The 19,914-nt window shown below is 39.1% G+C and overlaps 1 protein-coding gene across 1 annotated transcript; it reads left to right on the top strand.

The window, feature by feature from the left end:
- The first annotated feature begins 4,236 nt into the window (after positions 1-4,236).
- Positions 4,237-4,923, top strand: LOC113295575 (glutamic acid-rich protein-like). The gene has a single exon (XM_026543905.1). It carries the CDS (start codon positions 4,237-4,239, stop codon positions 4,921-4,923), a length of 687 nt encoding a protein of 228 aa, XP_026399690.1.
- Positions 4,924-19,914: the final 14,991 nt, after the last annotated feature.

Below are 19,914 nucleotides of genomic sequence, written 5' to 3'. Positions count from 1 at the left end.
GCACTCCCTTTGCAGTGCATCTGTGTGAGGTTGAGCAGTTTGCTCGGTTGAGGAGTCTCGGCAACACGTCTGTCTCTTCATTTTCCTAAAAAATCAGCAAACCGTTTTCCCCATCCACACAGGTCCACTTAGTTATCAGATTCTATTCAAAAGAACCACCTTGAGGTTCTCTTACAAGAAGTAATTCCCCGAACGCATTAAGATTTATGAATTTAGGTTCAGTACTAGTAGTTAAACTCGGTTCGCTTGTTCCACTTTCTAGCGTTGTTTTCACACACAATTGCTCCACAGAATCCCTCTGCAACGTCTCGTGTTTTCTACTTGTATAAAGTGTCGAGAACGATTACGTATTCCCTAACTTCTACTAGATTTAGATTGAATAACAAATCAATTCAGTTGGCCACCTAAACGATCTATCATGCAAGCATAAACATTCTTATTAGTAAAAACAAACGATAATCATGTGAAAAACGTCAAGATAGAATTGAAACAAAAACTCAAATCATATGTTAAGAACTAGGAATTCATCCTCAATCAATAAGAAAATTATCTACTCATAGTTTGGAGTTCACACAATAATAATAATAATTAAAGAAAAAAAGTTATCGTGATCACCGGAACTACCGGACACCCAAGTTCTGTCGTCAGCTGCCTGAGTCAAACTAACAGTCTTTCTGGGTCGCCGTCATCTTTAACAGTCCGACTGACGGCGTCGTTATCTTATCGACTCACCTGGATCATCGAGTTGACTCGCCGGAGGAGAAAAATGGACAGAGATTCCTCTGTTTCTGTCTGGTTCCCGGCCAATTTCATGCCTTTCTTTCTTCACCTATAACAAGCCTAACATTCATCTAATCGATCATTCATTCTTTGTAGAGCAATATCATTCTTCAGCTGCACTACTGACGTAGATAACTCGGTCCCATTCCATCAGCAACACCAGTTATATAGCACATCAAATCGAACCCAGACTCCATTTCTTCGCCCACCACAGATTCATCTCAATCTTCCCTTGAACTGAGCTGCAGCATCAACCCATGAAAATCCTCACTGTTCTGCTTACCACCACCATCTTATCTTCTCCTTCAATTCCATATCTATCTCCTCCACAACAGACTGCATTTCCACCTCAGGACCATTTGCCGATTAGATTACCACACAAACTTTTAAACTCAGAGATTTTTTTTTCTTCCACATCGACGGTAAGAACAGCAGCAAACCCTAGCATGAATTCAATATTGATTTCTTGCAAATTGGCCTCAATCCATCAATCACCACCAACCCATTTCTGTTCTAACTCATCCATTCATCAGGAATTCATCAAATCTTATTCTCTCGGTTGTCTGCAATTCACCATCAAAACCCCAAATCAATTCCAACAGCAGCAACCAACTCGATCCACAACCACAAACCCATGACAATTAACTACCATCTCTGAAACAACAACCCTGAATTAAAACCAAAACTTCGTCACAACAATTCTTCTCATCTGCTTTTGATTTCAAGTAAAACCCACATATCCCCTTTTAAGCTTCGTCTCAATTCACCAAAATAACTCAAACCTATGAAAATCTTCTCCGATTCTGTTACCTCCATCCACCACTGCGCCTCCTCATCACAGCTACCTTCTTTATTTCTTCATCTGTATTTGAATCCACCATGGCTGCGCCTCCATTTCTTTCATTCTCAATTTCAGGTGATGGAATGATTGGGGATGCAAGAGAATTCTCGTTTTAGGGTTGTAACTGAGTTTGGATTTAGAAACCTAACTGATAAGAACCACCCAGCTGGTAGTCCCCTTACCCTCAGCTGGTCTGTGGTTAATACTCCTCCAAGAGAGTTGCCCCTTAACCTTTACTGGGCTCCAGATAGTGTTCTCCATGGAAATGACAATTATTACCTTCTTGTTCAAATTGTGTAATTTCTTCTTTTCTTCCGTGCGAATCCAAAGTAACTATAAAATTCAAAACAAACGTTAAATACATAATTCACACGAAAAAATAGAAAAGAAATCTTAACCAATCGATATTAAATGAAGGTGTATTCTACACCTATCACTCATTCGTGCATTATTGTCAAGTACACTTGCACCATTTTCTAGGGACTTACTCGACGGTGGATCAGACGCCCGAACAATGGATATTTATTACTAATTCATGGAATTCAGTCTGGAAGAATCCATGAAACAGAGTAATAAAATGTATTGATTATCTATTATGGAATTTAGTCGGGAATAAACCATGAAACGGATTAATGAGATAAAAATGATTATCTATTACTAATCCATGGAATCAGCCGGGGATCAACCATGGAACAGAGTAATGAGATAAAATAGATTATTTTCTAGGAATTCAGTTGGCGAATGGCACTAGAATTAATCTATTTATAGAATCGAGATATGATATAGTTGAAGCATCATATTCGTTCTGAGGGTGTGTATAGTCAGGGAACAACGAACGGGGTGACGTCCTGAAGGCGTTAAGCTCTCTAATAAACATCATGTCTAGAGAACCGCCAAATCATCAAGATTCTATACACGATCTCTCTACGTAGTTAGGGAACAACGTGCAACGTGACGTCCTGAAGGTGTTAAGCTCTCTAACAAACATTATGTCTAGAGAAACGCCTAATCATTTTGATTCTATGTAGAGGTGGGTCTCTCTATGTAGTCAGGGAACAACGTGCGATGTGACGTCCTGAAGGCGTTAAGCTCTCTAACAAACATTATGTCTAGGGAACCCCCCAATCATTAAGATTCTACGTAAAGGTGGTGATGAAATGTTTGAAGCATCAAAGGCTTAGACGGGGAGGCCTTTCGAGAAACATATTCATCATAGCTCTGAGAGGAACGCTCATTCAGTCAGAGAACGTGAAACGGTTCACGGATCATAAAATATGAATTGGCACATGCGTTCCTGAAGCCGGGTCAGAAACATGCAGTATTATAATTTTACGATTTTAGCCCTTGCCGAAAATCCACCATCAACATTAAGTCCCCTGCTTAGTGAGAGACAGTCATGTTCCGCAGTAAGCATTAGATGGTGCTTTTCCAATAGACGAGATAAGCAGTTCTTAGTCGTACAAAGGAATTTTCAGAATCTCCGATTTTCTCCAATGATGTCATGTACGAGCGAATGCCCAGATAAGAACTCTGCTAGTATAATAGAGTATCAACTCATGAGTATGGTGACGAGGCACTGCTGATTTGGATGATCGGTCGTCCGGTGTTGGTCAGTTTAGCGTTTACGGGTCCGGGCCCAAAAAGGAAATCCTTGTTTTATTGGGTTTTTGGAAATAAAATTGATATAAAAGGGAAGAGGCCCTAAATTTTTTTTATTTCTCCTTGATTGACCGAATAGCTCTTCCCTTCACCCCTTCATGTCCGAGCATAGGAGGAAGATTTTTCCGCCGGAGCTGTTACCACCGGTCACCTTCGACGAACTTCCGGCCAATTCCAGCCGATCAAAGGTGAGTTTTTTTTTTTTTGATGTTCGTTCATGGTTTGTTCAAAATAAAATTTCATAGGTATACGTGCATGTATAGGTTTTATGAAAAATTTGTTTTTAGCAAACAGACGTCTGTCTGTTAGTTTAGGAAACGAACGGTAATCCTTAATATGAAAGAGATATGTATATATTTTTTGAATAGATATGATCTAGTTGCAGTAGAGAAAATTTTGTCTATGAGTTTTCATAAAAACAAAATTTATTTGGACTTGTAAAAAATAGAAAAGACTCATGTTTGATAGACGAACACTCGTTCGAGCGAAAAGAAAAATTTACACGTGACTTGCTCACGTAATTTATTTTTTTTAGAAAAATTTGTTAACTCACATTTTATTCACGAAATTTTTAAAAAATTTGTAAAATCAAATTTTGATTTTCAGCAATTGCTGGGAGTAAGCAATTACATGTGATGAAGTACAATTTTCGTGATTTTTGCGATTTAATAGCGTATGCACGAAAATCAATGAGTGTTCACTCGGTGAGAGTTCCTCACACGGTGAAATTATGTGAATGGTTCACATGATGGAAATTTTTCATATGAAAATCAAGTTATGATTTTAAATGATAAGTTTTGCTCGTCGCAGGTTCGAAAGAGCGAGCAAACCTTCAAAATTTTGCGTTGTAATCACTACAGCTAGTGAAATTGTAAAAGGTAAGAGTTGGAATGTTACCATTTTTGTTGCGAGTTTGATATTGGCATTCCATGAATCTATGTATCTGGCTCCAGATAATGGTGATTTCCAGTAGCGACCATTCTTCTAGCTCTTCTAAGGAAGATTCCAAGACTCCCAGGCCAGAGATAAAAATTTCTACATCGGAGGCGCGTGCCAAAATAGATCGGTCACTGAAAGATGCTAAGGAGATAATAAATGGTACGCCTCTCGATTTTATGAAGGTTGTTTGTGATGGATTTTTAAAGAGAGAAGCCAAGGATGAGAAGCTGGCAACTTATCAACAAAAACGGCGTCGACTTCAGCGGAAAAGGTTAGAAGTTGAGGATGAAATTCGGTCTCGTGCTGATGGTGTAGCCTCTGATTCAGACGCGAAAGTTGAATCTGTCTGGGAACCTATTGAACGCGAGGTTAAGCCATATCCACCTGGTATGAGAGCTGAGCGATTGGCTAAAGCAGATTTCCGAGCTGAATGTGAAGAAGATGAACACTTAGACGCAATGTATGCTGATCCTGAAGACCAATTGAAAGGAGTCCTCAACGAAGATTCTGATGATGATTCCGAGGAAGAGCTTGAAGAAGATTATACGGATGATGATCGCGAAGACGATGATGGATACGATGAACCTGATGATTATTCTTGTTTGCAACCTTCCAGAGTAGTTGATCATTCATTTTTCGTTGAAGCAGATACTACCATTTTCTTTTTTTTTGAGCAGCTTGACAGCATAGATATTGCATCATGAATTATTAGAATGACATCCTTTACTACATCCTCTACTTGATTTCCTTACGCTCTCAATTGAGTGAGATGAACCAATGTCCATGCATGCAAAATTGGTTATGGTTGCATGAGTAATCCATCATCGATTCAAGGTCGAAGTGTTGATTGTTGACTGCGTCTGGTCATGGCTCTAAAAGGTCAGTCCCCAGTATCATCGCTTCTTTTGTGAGTTGTTAGCGCTTCTTTTATCACGGTTTTTCTTATCTATGTAATTAGGATCCCAAAACAAATATTTGTTAATTTATTTCAGAATTTTGCTCTATCGGGAATGAAGAGAAATCTTTTATACTAAGTTGTAATCCTGGTTATTTAGTGTCAGTAATGCAAGGAAAGTTCCAGATGGAAGAATATAACATCGACATAGAAACTCGAAATATGGGTCTCGATCAGTACTCTAGGTCATCGAATGAATAAGCAATCGGTTGAGTATCTGAAGGCTCATTTAGGTTGCACACATGTGGAAGGAAATGATTATTTTTTACCTTGTTCCGACCGAGATACCTACGTAACTCCAGGTTATATAGACTTCTGGCATCAACAACTTGGGAACTTGCATAAGTTTTCAATGGATGTTAAGCCTCTGGTACGAGAGTTCCCTTCCGCTGATATGATCGCTGATCGACCAAGATTGAAACATCTTTCTAATGGTGATAAAAGAAAAACACCTCTGGAATGGTCACATGTAAGTATTCTCCTTGTCATATCGGTAAATGCATGATAATCACATCTTAATTATTTTATTAACTTCGCTGTAGGATAGCTTAGAGCTGGCAAACCAGCCAAAACCCGCGGATAAACCCGACCCGGCCCGTGAAAACCCACACCCGGCTTGGATGGTTGTCCAAACAAGCCGGGTTAGGGTTGTAGAAATGTTGGCCCGTAGAAAAACGGGTAAACCCGGACCGGACCGTAAACCCGCGGGTTAAACCCGTATACCCGCAGTTCCACCTCTCCATTCATCGCGTGTCCTCTCAGGCCCTCACATTTAGTCCAAGTGTCCAACTCCAAGAAATAAAATCGAAAAAGAAAGAAAAACCCTAGACCTCACTCTCTTCTTATTCCTCTTTCCTTTTCTTCTTCTCCTCCTTCCATGATCTTCATCTGTTGCGACTCTGTGAACCATGTTATGAAGTGAAATCGTAGATTTGAGATCGAGAGAAACATGAAAAGATTAAGGAGTGATTAACAGTGGTGGTGTGATTCAAGGAGGTGATTCAAACGCAAAGAAAAAGCTAATTCAGGTGTAGTTTATGGTTCTTTGAATTCATAACTAATTACTGTAAAATTGATAATGAATCGAGGAATTAGAGGATGGGTTTAGCCAATTTATTAGTGGTGTTCATACTAGTTTCAATTTCTTAAACCACTTCATCTTTTTTCCTTGTTTTCTGAATTTTGCTGGTGTATTTTTTTGCCATCATACTGAAATCAATCAAGTGATTGTTAATCGTGTTGTAGTTGGTGCTTTTGGGTGTACAATCAGCGGGGGAATATTTACTGTATTTTCCATGAAATGATGAATTTGATTCAGCAGTGGTCCTTAATTTTGATAGAGTTTCTGCAAGGTTTGTTAGTATTATCGTTATATGACAAGTCTGAACGATTTTGTAATTGTGATTTGATTTTCGAAAAATTTTTTTTAGCTAATTGGTATTTCAAAATTTTGATCCTATGGTTTCATTTACATTCTTTTTGTAGTTCAGGATTACTGATTTATGGAATTTTTACCTTTGGTATGTTTCTGCCATAAGAAATGACCTTTTCAATGGCAATTTACATTTCAACAGGGAGAAGAAGAATTTATGATGAGATATTAAGATTTCACTGGTGTTGAATATGTTGATTGAATTGAATTGAATAAATTAGATGGCCTGAATGTGGCCGGAAATAACCCAGAAAACAGAGGAAACTCTGTCAAATTGATTTCTGGCGAGTTGACTAACCAGAAACCAGCTAACCCGTGAACCCTCAAGTTTTACCCGTTACGGGCGCGGGTTGAAAAAATGACCACCCGTGAAGAATATCAACCCGCAGGTTTTGGCATGTGTTAACCCGAACCCGTGTAACCCGTAACAAGCCATCCCCGGCCCGCCCGTTTGCCAGCTCTAATAGCCGTGTTGTCGGATCTCGAATTTATGTAGACTTCTCGGAAGTGCAAGACAGTCCCCAGGGTGGAGAAGGCAGAAGTAGGAAGAATTATAGGATGATAACGAGTAATGTGAAGTCCCCAGTCGTTTCTTTGGTGAGTTGTTAATATTCCTTCTACCGTGACTTTTTCCTTATCCGCATAATTAGGATCATGAAACCAATATTTGTTGCATGTTCCAGAATTTCGCTCCATCAAGTATTGACGGTCTCCGTCTTGCTTCAATCGAGCCAGAGTCCAGTGATGAAGATGATGTCGACGTAAGTATTTCTTCATATAATTAATCATGACACTTCTTGAGTAAAATAATAATGATTGTTGCCTATATATCCAGGTGGAGATTGTCTTGGAAAACTAACATGGACATGCTGTTCATTCGTCTTCGAATGGTGGTGAGAAAGAGATTCCTCAAGAACCAGGACCGAATGAAGGCAATGGTGCTCTCAATGTTGATGCCAACCGTATTAATCTCCCGAACGACTTGGAGACCCCTCAAGTAAGTATCCATTTTGTATTCTCTTCATAGAAGTATAATATTTCTGATTTGTTGATGAATGAATGAGAACTCTCATGAATAAGTGAAAATTTTTACCGAAATACGTCACCAGAAAACTCAGAACTCAGTCTTCTAGCAAAAATGCCATAAAATCTTCATCCGATATTGGATTTTCGCGATCTACCCATGTATTATCATGCCCAAGAGATTTCCAAGCTTTACTGATGAAGTTGTTTGAGTTTTGAGCACGTTTAGGGGTCGAAATCAGAGAAACAGTAAACTTCCAGGAGACTATCAGAAATTTCTCAGCTGGCATGTGTTCAATGTTCTGGACACATTATTTTGCTCGTTTATCCAATTGCTATGAAATTTTGATATGTTGTAAAGGACATCATACGAACAGAATGGTATATGACTCAATCTCAGATTCCTTACCAGTTGCTCCCAGCTCGTCGTTTTATACAGGACAGTGTAAAATTTCTTCAGACGAGCTTGCTGAAAAATGTGTTTTATAACTTTCACATTATTTTCTCATGTATTGAATGTATAATTTAGAACTTTAGATAGTGTTAGTTCACCTACATGCTGGATTTTATGATTGCCTTTGGTTTCCATGCTTAGATTGCTCTAATCTCATGTAATCTGTGTATTAGGTGCCAAATGGCGAAGTTGAGAATAATGGAACCAATGATGATGATTTGAATAATACGGCGAATCAAAATGGTGGCATTGCCAGCACTGCGCCTCAGGGTCATGACAATGTTTCTACTGAAGTTGTTGAAGAGAATGACCCTCAAGTTGTTATTGCTCCAGAGATAGGGGGAACCGGTCCAGAGACAGAAGAAGCTATGATGGAAGGAACTGCTCTTGCTCCATCGATGGAAGAGATTACTGTAGAAATAAGAGAAGTTGCTCCGATGACTGAGAATCGCATAGTGGTGCATAAATACTCTACTGCAGGGATTGTCTTTGTTCCTCCATTTGGTGAGTTATTCCCGTACCACGAACTAGTTGGTGGATTTAGCGTTCCTATTGCATATATCGGCATGTATGAAGAAATATGAAAGAGATATGGTCATATTATCATCACCAAAAACCCAAAAAGAAGTTATTTCTCGACCAATCAAGTAGGAGCTCTCTTACGGGTTATAGACGATATACGAACCAGGGATAGAAGTAATGTTACTCCAAATGTCCTTTGATTGGGAGTAGAATTTGGACCATTATGAGGAACTATGTTTTAATGTGGGATGGCCTCGTGAGAGAATTGAATCCATTAAAGAAGCAATTTAGAAGAATGTACCTCTGACAAGTGATGCTGTGATGAAGGAGGAGGCTAAGATCGCCCAGCTGATTGAAGAACTGGAGTTGGAGAAAGCTTCCTTACGAGACCTGAAGATTACAGAGGAGCAAAAATATTTCTTTGCTGATTTCCGTTAGTTTCTTTTCCATAATATCTTGACTCTTGAACTTCTGAGAGATGCGAGGTTTTATTTTGGTTTTGATTTTTGATTGGTTTTGGATAAGTGAATGATTGGGGATTTCTTTTAGATTTGATAGATATTTTTCTTTAAATAAAAGAACTTTGATAAATTGCTGAATTCAAATACTAAATGCAAGTATTGAAAACGTTTTGGTGGAATTGAAGATACAAGTGAAAGAAAATCCTAAAACGCAAATATTGGGTGTTTCAAGCATTTGTGCCTTGAACATAAAACAACCCAGGATGCTGAATGTCTCAGGCATCAAAGTCTTTGAGACAATTCTCCCGTATCACTGGTATACTCGTCTTGCCCTTCATGTCAACTAATTTGTAGTATCCTCCAACCGCCGACTTAGCGATCATAAAAGGCCCTTCCCAGTTAGATCTCCTTGTGGAATGGAGATTACGTTTAGTTGCCTTGAGAATTAAATCCCCTTCATAAAATTTGTTGGGATTAATTGCTCGTGCCCTGAATATATTTTGTTGGTTCAGAATTTCTCGTATTGTGGGATTCCATATTTGTGGAGCTTTCTAATCCTGCGGCACATGTGGACACTCGTGCAAGGGAGAATATCTGGGATATTGATTGTTGTGCTCAGTCATTATTCCAACAATGATTGTATTAGTGAGACACTGGATTCGGAGAGGTTACGCGTCCAACCACTTGGTGAAATATTGTTGAGGCGAGACTAACCACTCATAAGTTCGTTGATAGCTAAGTTGTGAGTAAGATCGAGTCCCCGGACCATAGTAGCATATTTGAAAGTTGATAATATGGACGCATGAAGGGGAATAAGACTTGCCTTAGTACGGAACCTTTTGACGAATTCATGCGCGCTCTCTTCGGGTTTTTGTGTGAGTTACATCAAGGATTCAACTTTACCCAGATGTTCGAATGGCGGAGCGTCCTCTATTTCTTCCGAATCAGAGCTTTCTTCAACAGATAAATGTGCAATTGAAGGTGTTGTAGTTACCTTTGCAACATGAATCCATTCCCGTTCAGGGATCATGTCATATCCTGGATCTTCTCTGATTATATGAAACTTGGTTTCTGCCCAAGTTGAACCAACTTTCATCTTGAGAATGATATATCCATACGCATCCCTGGATATTCCTTCGTGATCTCTGACTGAGACAGGATCATGAGTGGCTTCTTGTCGAGTGATGCCTGCAGCTCTGAGAGTCTTCAAAGTAATAATGTTGATAGTTGTGCCAACATCGATTAGCACTCTTCTGAATTCATTTCCTTTGAGATGTATTGTGGTGAGCAGTCCCCGGTCGTACATGTCTTTGTCGGTGGATGGAGGTTCAGGGAGCGTTTATGGAATGGATAGTCGTTTCCCAGACACTATATGGTTAAAAGCCGTGAACATATCCTCCCTTTGAGCCTTTGAAAGGTAAAGCAATTCACAAACATGCTCGACCAATGATTGAACTACTTCTTTGACTGGTTGTTCATAGAGTGTAAAAGTTCTGATGGGAGAGGATTCTTGTGTACCCCTTCAGTCCCCAGTTCTCCTGAATCAGCCTTTTCCTAGAATATGTGTTTCAGAGTTCTGCAATCACTGGTCGGATGACTGTCATACATATGAAAATGGCAGTAGCGCGGATTCTCCACTTTCTCCTATATTATCTCTCTCCTGACGGGAGGTAGTTTGATCGCACCATCTTGGATCCAGACTTCCACTAACTCGATCACCTCATCAATAGGGAAAGGAAAGTCTGGTTTTTCCTGGCCATTCTACTGGCGCTGAGCAGGTGCTTGTGCATTTCGAGTTTGGTTGTCCTTCCTTGATGCTTTTGTAGGATGGGACGTTGGAGAAACGTTCTTATGCTGTTGTGCTTCGGATTTCCTCTTGCTTCCCTCATCAATATTCATGGAAGGTTGGAGATTGTATTGCTTGTTGATCAGGGGTATGGCACTGCCTCGAGCTTCTCGCGGTTCCTCGACTTTCGTAGCTTTTGTTTTTTCCAGTAAGGTTGGAGCAGTGGTTGCTGATCGCTTGGCCGCTTCGTGAAGTTCTGAGAAAGTTTGGAACGGAGATTTTCCAGCAAGGATCTGTAGACCGGGATCATTCCGTTGATGCACAGTTCTACCAGTTGCCGCTCAGTAACATTTGGGTCATGACAATCCAAAGCCTGGATTCTAAACCTTTTTACGTAGTCGTTCGGATGCTCAATATTCTTCTGAGACATTCTACCCAAATCAAAGAGAGAGTAATCTGCTCCGAGACAAAGAAGTATTTTCGGTAGAAAGTATTAACCATTTCTCCCCAGCCAGTGATGCTTCCTGGTGTGTTGTTTTTGTACCAAGTATATGCTCGGCCTGTCAGAAACTTCGAGAACTCCTTCAAACGGACGACATGATTGTGTTCATGTTCTCCTAATGCCTCAAGGAATCGAGAAACATGTTCTCGAGCGGTTCCCCGTTTCATTGTAGAGTGTGAACGTTAGAGAAGTATAGCCTTTCGGGAGAGGGATCCTCTGTGTAGCAGCAGGGTATGGAGGTTGATGACGATGGACAAATGGTGTCTTGTCTTTTCCTCGAGCCTCCATAAAGCATTCCAGGTCTTCACAAATGATGAAACCTGCAGTCTCCTTCTCTGGTGGGTTATCTGCAGCTTTGCGGACTTCATCATCATCCACCACGTGAAATGGGGAGATTTCGGGATCAACTTTTTTGGTTTTTCCTTTCTCCGACCCTTCCTGAGTTTTCTCTGACATTTTGTCTGTAAGCGTTTTGAGATAATTGCATAGCTCCTTATGAGTAGTAGCCATATCAGTTTTATTTTTGGCGAGAACTTCCTGGACCTTCATGAGATCAGCTATGATGGGCGGATTTTCTCTGACTTCCTCGGGATGCCAGTCGAAGAGAGGATTATTTCCAATGTTGGTTTGAGGAGGAGTGGTATTACCAGCACCGTTGTTGGAAGCAGGAATAGTTTCTGGAGTACCACCGTTGTTGCTAGTGCTGGCATTGTTTGTGTTAGGATTTGTAACTGAACCTGACCTAAGATCAACCATTTTGTGAAAATGTGAGATTGCAACTCAGAGATTAATCCCTTACTGTGGTCGCCAATATGTATATGGGGAAAAATTATTTGCTAGTTTTTTAGGGAATGGAGAGACGACCGTGTGATGGAGGCTCCTCAACCGAGCAAACTGCCTAACCTCAAACAGATGCACAACACGGGAGTGATTTAAGTTCGAGAGATAAATATGTAGGACTCTGGCGTAAACCAAAACAATGGTCGTTCCAGAGTCAATTCGGTCACAAATTCGTATATCTCGGTTGAACCCACCAAGCGTTGGTATGTCAAGTTTGGTAGTCATATTTTAGTGACTAAAACTCATTTAAATAGTCGCTTGATTATTTACTAGAGTCAACTTCATATAGGTTATCTTGAAAGTATTAGGATATGAGACATTACAAGTATTACGTGAAGACTTGAAGAATGTGAAGAAGTAAGGAGCTACAACGACGACATCATCCTTCCACTTGAGGTTAGTAATATTTGACTTGAATTGTTTCATTTCCTATCGTATCTTTCAAGTCGTGCATATTGAAAACATAACTGCGAAGCTGTGAATGATTATACTCTAGTTAGACGTAATTTTAAGGAATAAAATACGAAGTATAACGCTTATCTTTTGAACTTCGTATATAAGACATCGACATAATCGTATGAATGCTAGTATGATTATGTATGGGTATGGGTGAAGATTTCGTCCTAGGAAACAGTGTTTTACATTCGTTTAAAGGAAGTACAATTCATAAACTTGTTTTACGAATCGAAAGGGAAATCACTAGGCTTATTGGTATTGTTATTCATTGCAAATCTTTGGATTACTAATATGTGTGTTTAATATAACCGCACCTAACTTGTTTATGTATCTTGGTAAAACTATTCACAAGGCTTGACTTTTGTATTGATATGACTTTTATTAGTGAAACCGATCTTAAGTAATCACCTGAGATGGTATGATCGATTTGTTGTAATTGGTATGACCAACTATAGATATTGGGGAACCGATCCTAGTAAGAGGTGCAACCGATCACAAAAGGGGAATCGATCCTTGTAAGAGGTGCAACAAGTTTTTAGTAATTGGGGAACCGATCCTATGAACATGTGAAACAAATACAAGTTAGATACCATATATATGTGGGAACCGATCCTAGTTACCATATATATATATGTGGTAACTAGCTTGACTAATTATAGTACCTATGGAGGTAGAACCGAAACTTTTTTTGGTAGAACCGTGAAACCCATGATTTGTGATTTGATAGGATAATCAATCACATAGTTCTTGGATCAGATGAACCAATTCTAAACTTGTTTGGAAGTGTGGCAAATCGGTTCCAAGATTGTAAATATGAAAAAGGATTTACAAAGTAAAGATGTCGACATACTTTGAACATGTGCAATGACGCTTATCTTTTATTGTTCAAAGATATTCCTTAATAGCTAAAGGAGAATCCCGGATCGAAATAAATTGAGAATCTTTTAATTAAGGTTTTTAGTTTTATATGCTTTTAATTTCCAGCAATTAAAATGCATATCTTTAGAAAATAAAAATTGGTAATGTGCATTTACTAATTGGAGATTTTCTACTGAGATTTCGGTCAACATTTGGACAAAGCATTTCCAGGAATTATGGAAACCGAATTTGGAAATATATTGCATATCTTGAGAATATTTTCGGTTTTGGAAATTCCTTGGTGTCCAAACTTCCTTGGTCTATAAATATTGAAGTTTGCATTTCGAGCAAACTAATCTGCAGAGCCATCAAAACTACCTTGTTGTGTTGTTACTGGTGGAGCCGTCTATTCGGAGAGAAAAGTAACCTAATTAAGAGAAATCTCTTATGAGCGCTCGTTTTAAAGACTTCTTTGGGATTGGGAAGCTTTGCGAGTACTGTTGGTGGGAAACTAGATAATTGCAGTTTATTATTAGTTTTCGATTGATATGCTTGAGAATCCTCTCTTATGATATAAAATTCACTCAAACTATATCGAAATTTCGACGGGGATTTTTTTTTTTGCTAGGTCAAAATGGTTTATTAAAGCAAAAAAACGTAATTACAAGAATTACAAAATTGGAGGCTCTAGGCCTCCCCACCCCCATAAACCAAAGGGGCAAAAAACTCTAAAAACTCATAAAATAAGCTTCTAAACACGAAAAAACATGCAAAAAGAAGAAAACTAGAAAATTAAAAACGTTTTCGTCCCTTATTTCCAACTCTAAATTTCTTCTTCTTGGGAATGAGACCAGCAATAATTTGAGTCAAATCATAGTCTCCATAAGACTCCTTGTAAACATCTTCATAATCATCATAGGTTTCATCATAGTCATAATCCTCTCCATTTTCATTTGAAGCATAATTACCACCCGGAACAAGCTTAATAGGAGATTGTGTTTTTTTTTTGCTAAGTCAAGAAATTGAATTGATAAAAAAATTATTTACAAGATAGATATAGGAGAAAAGAGATCAAAGTGAACCCAAAAACTCCTAAAACCTATTTAAAACGATAATAAATTACATTTGGGAATTCAATAGAACTTAATAAAACTGGGCGACCTTCAAAATGAATACCAACCCCATCCTCTAATAAACAACCACGCTTTGCCATGGTATCAGCTGCAAATTTGCCTCTCTAAAGGAATGTTCAAAACGAATTGAACCATATAAACCTTTAACTTCCATCCATCTTTGCCTAGCAAACCAAGGAACGTTATCTTCTTCCAAAGCCTTCAACACACTTGTAGAATCTGATCTAATAACAATGCAATCATATCCCCACTGAACTGCCCACTCCATACCCACAATAATACCATACAATTTAGCCAAATAATTAGAAGTAACTCCCAAGCCAATACAGATAGCACCAACCACCTCACAATTTGCATTCCTTGAAACAACACCAGCTCCCGCCACCCCTGGATTACCTCTTGAGGCGCCACCCGTGCACAAAAGCAATTCATTAACATTAGGAGGAAACCAAAAACACTCCTTAGGATCAGTAAACTTCACCTTTCTATGCCGAACTCGAAAAAACTCCAGAATTCTCAAGTCTTCCAAAGAATTTGCATAAAACTCTTCATTCGAACTGAATATTCTTGCATCAAATTAAAAACACGTTTTTGAAATAAATACCAACAAGGATTCTTCTTTTCATACACTTTTTTGTTTCTAGTGAACCATAATTCTGAATGCACAACCAAATTCACTACCAACCACAAATCCTTAACAATACCACTATGATTTTTTGCCTCATGGTAAGAAGTAATAATATCATAATGAGGTTTAATTTTGAAAATACCTTCAATCCACTCCCAAGCTCTTTGCGCAAAATTACAGCTCCAAAGAACATGTTGGAGAGACTCCTCCTCAATCTGACACACACTACATTTGGATGCAAGTTGAAATTTGAATCTGCTTCGTACCTTATCAAGAGTTGCACACGCACCACGAATAAACTTCCATTTCTGAGCCGCCAATGAAGGATGCACCACCCTCTTCCATAACAGCCACGCCTCCCTCAAAATAGGATATTTCTTCCTAATCAACTCCCTTGCTGCCTTGACAGAAAATTTACATTGTAAATCAGGCATCCAAATATGCCTATCCACTCCCATATGAATTTTTGGTAAATCTTGTTGTACCACACCAGCACTTAAGAGGAGCTGCAAATGAACTCCTTGAATCTGCCAATCACCTTGCACAATAATATCACATACACGAGCTGATCTGTCTAAGTCCGTGTGATTTAAAACACTATCTAAGGTTGTATTTCCAAACCAAATATCAAAGAATGAAGAAGTATCCATACTGTCACCAATAAAACACTTCGTGTTATTCACCATCTCCTTATGAACCCAACGAAGACCATGAAGAATAGAAGATTTCACCCCCGCCATCTTAATACGACCATCCCTACAAGTGAATTTGGCTTCCAAAAACCGATCCCACCTCTTACGAGAAGATTTTATAGACCACCACAATTTCATCAGCAAAGCTTTATTCATAGTCCTTAGGCTAGTGATCTCAAGACCACCTTCCTTTAAAGGACTACAAATCTTATCGAAACCTACTACAAAATCTCTAGAAAGGTTAGAATCACCCGACCACGGAAAATTACGAATCACACGCTCACATTGAAGAGTGAATTTTACCGGCCATTTGTACACAACCATGTTATGAATGGAATAGCTCGAAAGAACATTCTTAACAAGCACAACTCTATCTTGAAAAGATAACATCTTACCTTTCAGAACCGAAAGTTGATCCTTAAACTTATCAACAACGTTGCTGATGTGACTATACTTTACCACTCCCGGCATCACCTTAACTCCCAAATACCTATCAGGAAAGTTAGAAATTGCCATACCCAAGAAGGTAGCAATGGTCCGGCGCCTACTCAAAGTCCCACCACCAAAGTAAATCTTGCTCTTCTCCCTACAAACCCTTTGACCTGAGGCTTGCTGGTAACTCTCCAAAAGTTTCACCAAATTCTTCACACTCTTCATATTTCCCTTGAAAAAAATCATAATATCATCAGCAAAGAATAAATGAGTTGGAGCAATACCCTTACGCTTTACCATATAAGACATATCCTTATTCTGAAAGAGTTTAGTGATGTTGCGGCTAAGCACATCCTCAATCAAAACAAAAATAAGAGGAGAAAGAGGATCCCCCTGCCGTAAACCCCTATTAATCTTGAAGTAACCCTCCGGACTACCATTATGAAGAATAGAAATACGCGCCGATTCTAGAATTTTCAAAATCCAAGAGAAACAATCTTCAGAAAAACCATACCTTCTAAAAACTTCAAGAACAAAAGACCAGCTCACAGTATCAAAATCTTGAGAGATATCAAGCTTCAATCCCAAATTACCGTCCTTCCTTTTGATGTGCAATTCATTCACCATCTCAGAAGCTAAACTAATATTCTCATGGATATTCCTTCCCTTCATGAAAGCCACCTGCTCTTCAGACACCAACTTACCCAACACACTACCAAGCCTCGTAGCCAAGATTTTAGTAAAAATCTTAAAGAAGAAATTACTTAAACCAATCGGCCTAAAGTTATTCAAACTAGCATCTCCCCTAACCTTTGCAAGCAAAAGAATAAGACTAGAATTAACCCCATTAGGAATGGTTTTAGAAGACCAGCAATAAGTAACCGCTAAAATCAGATCCTTATGAATAATCTCCCAACAATGTCTATAAAAACACCCCGAGAAACCATCAGGACCAGGCGCACTATCAGCTCCCAAATCAAAAACCGCCTGTTTAATCTCATCACAAGTAGGAATAGCATCCAACATATGCGACTCTTCCATAGTAATATAATCATGATCATAATCAAAAAGAGTTTCACTTACCTGACTATCGTCACCATTGAATTTAGCCTGATAATAAGAAACCACATGAGCACTAAGATGAACCGGCTCGGTAATAGTACTCCCATCTTCAGCAACAAGCTCCGAGATTGTATTATCACTTCTACGAAATTTAATAGAGTTGTGAAAGAAAGAAGTGTTACTAGAACCCTCCAACAACCACTTATTTCTAGATTTTTGCTTTAACATTATATTCTGCTGCCTTTGAATATCTTGAACCTCAACAAGAGCATCCTTCATATTACTAAGTTTAGAAACATCAAAAGGATCATCATCTGAATTTCTACTAGCTACCTCAAACTTAAGAGTTGCTTGCTTTAATCTAGCATTGACATTGCCAAAAACATATTGATTTCCAAACCTTGATAGCCTCCTTCAACCGCTTCAATTTGAAAGGAAAGATAAAACCATGATTACCATACACCGGCGCCATCCAAGATAACTCTACCATCCTAAAAAAATACGGATGAGAAAACCACATCTTCTGAATACGAAAAGGAGCACGTCTAGGCCGTGGGTCACAAAAAGGAAAACCAATAAGAGTCGAATGATCAGAAACTTCCCTAGGAAGAGATTTACACCGCCAATTCGAAAACTTAGACAACCAAGGTTCATTAATAATAGCACGATCCAACTTACTAATAATTCTACCAACACCGGCATGACCATTGGTCCAAGTAAACTTAGACCCCAACGAATCAGCTTCAAACAAGTTATTATCCTCCATCCAATCAGAAAACTCATTAATACAAGAGATACGAGTTACCCTACCACCTTTCTTTTCATCTTTACGAAGAACACAATTGAAATCACCCATAACCAACCAAGGAGTAGTTGCGTCAACAACAGCAAGTTGACTCCAAAGCCTCCTTCGAAATACTTGAATATAACTAGCATGAACAAAAGAGATAAAAAACCCCTCAGTTTTAACCGTAATGGCCTGCCTAGACATATTAATCACCACCGGCTCCTCAATACAATCATCCCAAAGAATCCACAAATTACCCAAAAAACTAGAAGTAGAATTATGAATTGCCTTCTTATTATAACCAGCCAAATTTAACCTTATCATAGCATTGTCAGTGTAACGAATCTTAGGCTCAGCAATACAAAGTACAACCGGCTTGAACTCATGCACCAACTGACGCAACTTATTACCCGCTTCCACCTTCGCCACCCCATTAATATTCCAATAGAGAACTCTCATCAGGAAACACTCTTCTTATATTTATGAATAGCTTGTGGAATCTTGCTAGGAATCCTATTTTCTAAAACAGGTGAGAAACCCTTTCTAACTCGGTTTCCCAAAGCATTCACTTCAGAATCCGAATCTGATTTGGAATCATTAAAACGTTGCTGAGAAGAACTAGAACTTGTAAGCAAAACCCGGCCTGGTTTCCTACTTTTCGTTGGCATATCCACTGGTATTTCCGCCCACTTAACACCCTTAACACCTGATGAAGCTTTCTCAGGCGTCAACTCTTCATCCGAACTACCTCCACAAGAGTTTTCAGCAGCATCCGAACTCCCTCCAGAAGAGTGTTCAGCATCATCATTATCAACACCCAACTCATCATTCAATACATTGAACTTATTAGGAGAAATCATGATAAAAGCTTCAGCAACAGCTCTGTAGCTTGAGGTATCCTCAATATTATCAACCACCCTGTCTTGCAATGACTTATTAACAGCCTCAACCGGCGTAAAAGAAGAACTAGCCTCATTCCTATCACTAGAGTGATTAGTTCTTTCCAATTCACCACTCATAGCTGACTTAGCTGAGGTTTCAATTTCAACCATTGACAACCCACTAGCCAAACCCTTTTTCAATGCTAACGCCTTCTTAGCCTTCTCAAAAGCTTCAGACGCTGCATGTAAATTGGCTTCAGAAGACGCTAATTCATTCTCTAGCTGAATAGTTTGCTCCAAACCAACAACACTCTCCACTAAACCAGCTTCAACCACCCCATTCACCACATCTCCACCATTCCCTACAGCAAGAGCATCATCCACATTATCACCAGCACCGGTAACAACAGCACCAACGTTCACACCACCTACAGCAGCGCCAACACCTACATCAACAACGTTTGTACTCTCACCAGCCTTGGTTGCATCCTCTCCAGCACCTCCCTTACGGTTTCTCCTATTACGCACATTCTGCCACTCCCCTATCGCATCAGCCTTAGACGATTTCTCATCATTCTTTGGTTGTCTTCTACATTCATCATCATTATGACCAATTATGCAGCACTTCATACAGAATTTAGGTGATTTTGGAATATCCAAATATTGCCAAAACGTCGTCCCCCCAGCTGTTATCTTAATTCTACTTGGAATATGTTTAGCAAAATCCACATCTACCAAAACTGAGGCAAAGTTTCCATACTCCAGATTTAGGGTTCTTTGATCAACAACAA

This window comes from Papaver somniferum, chromosome 7 (genome assembly GCF_003573695.1).
Source record: "Papaver somniferum cultivar HN1 chromosome 7, ASM357369v1, whole genome shotgun sequence".
In the NCBI taxonomy this organism is placed as follows: Eukaryota; Viridiplantae; Streptophyta; class Magnoliopsida; order Ranunculales; family Papaveraceae; genus Papaver; species Papaver somniferum.
Note: the sequence above shows the minus strand (reverse complement) of the source record. Positions and strands in the feature narration are given on the sequence as shown.

Coding starts and splice junctions, on each gene's coding strand:
- LOC113295575 (XM_026543905.1), top strand. CDS start 4,237: ATGGTGATTTCCAGTAGCGACCATTCTTCTAGCTCTTCTAAGGAAGAT.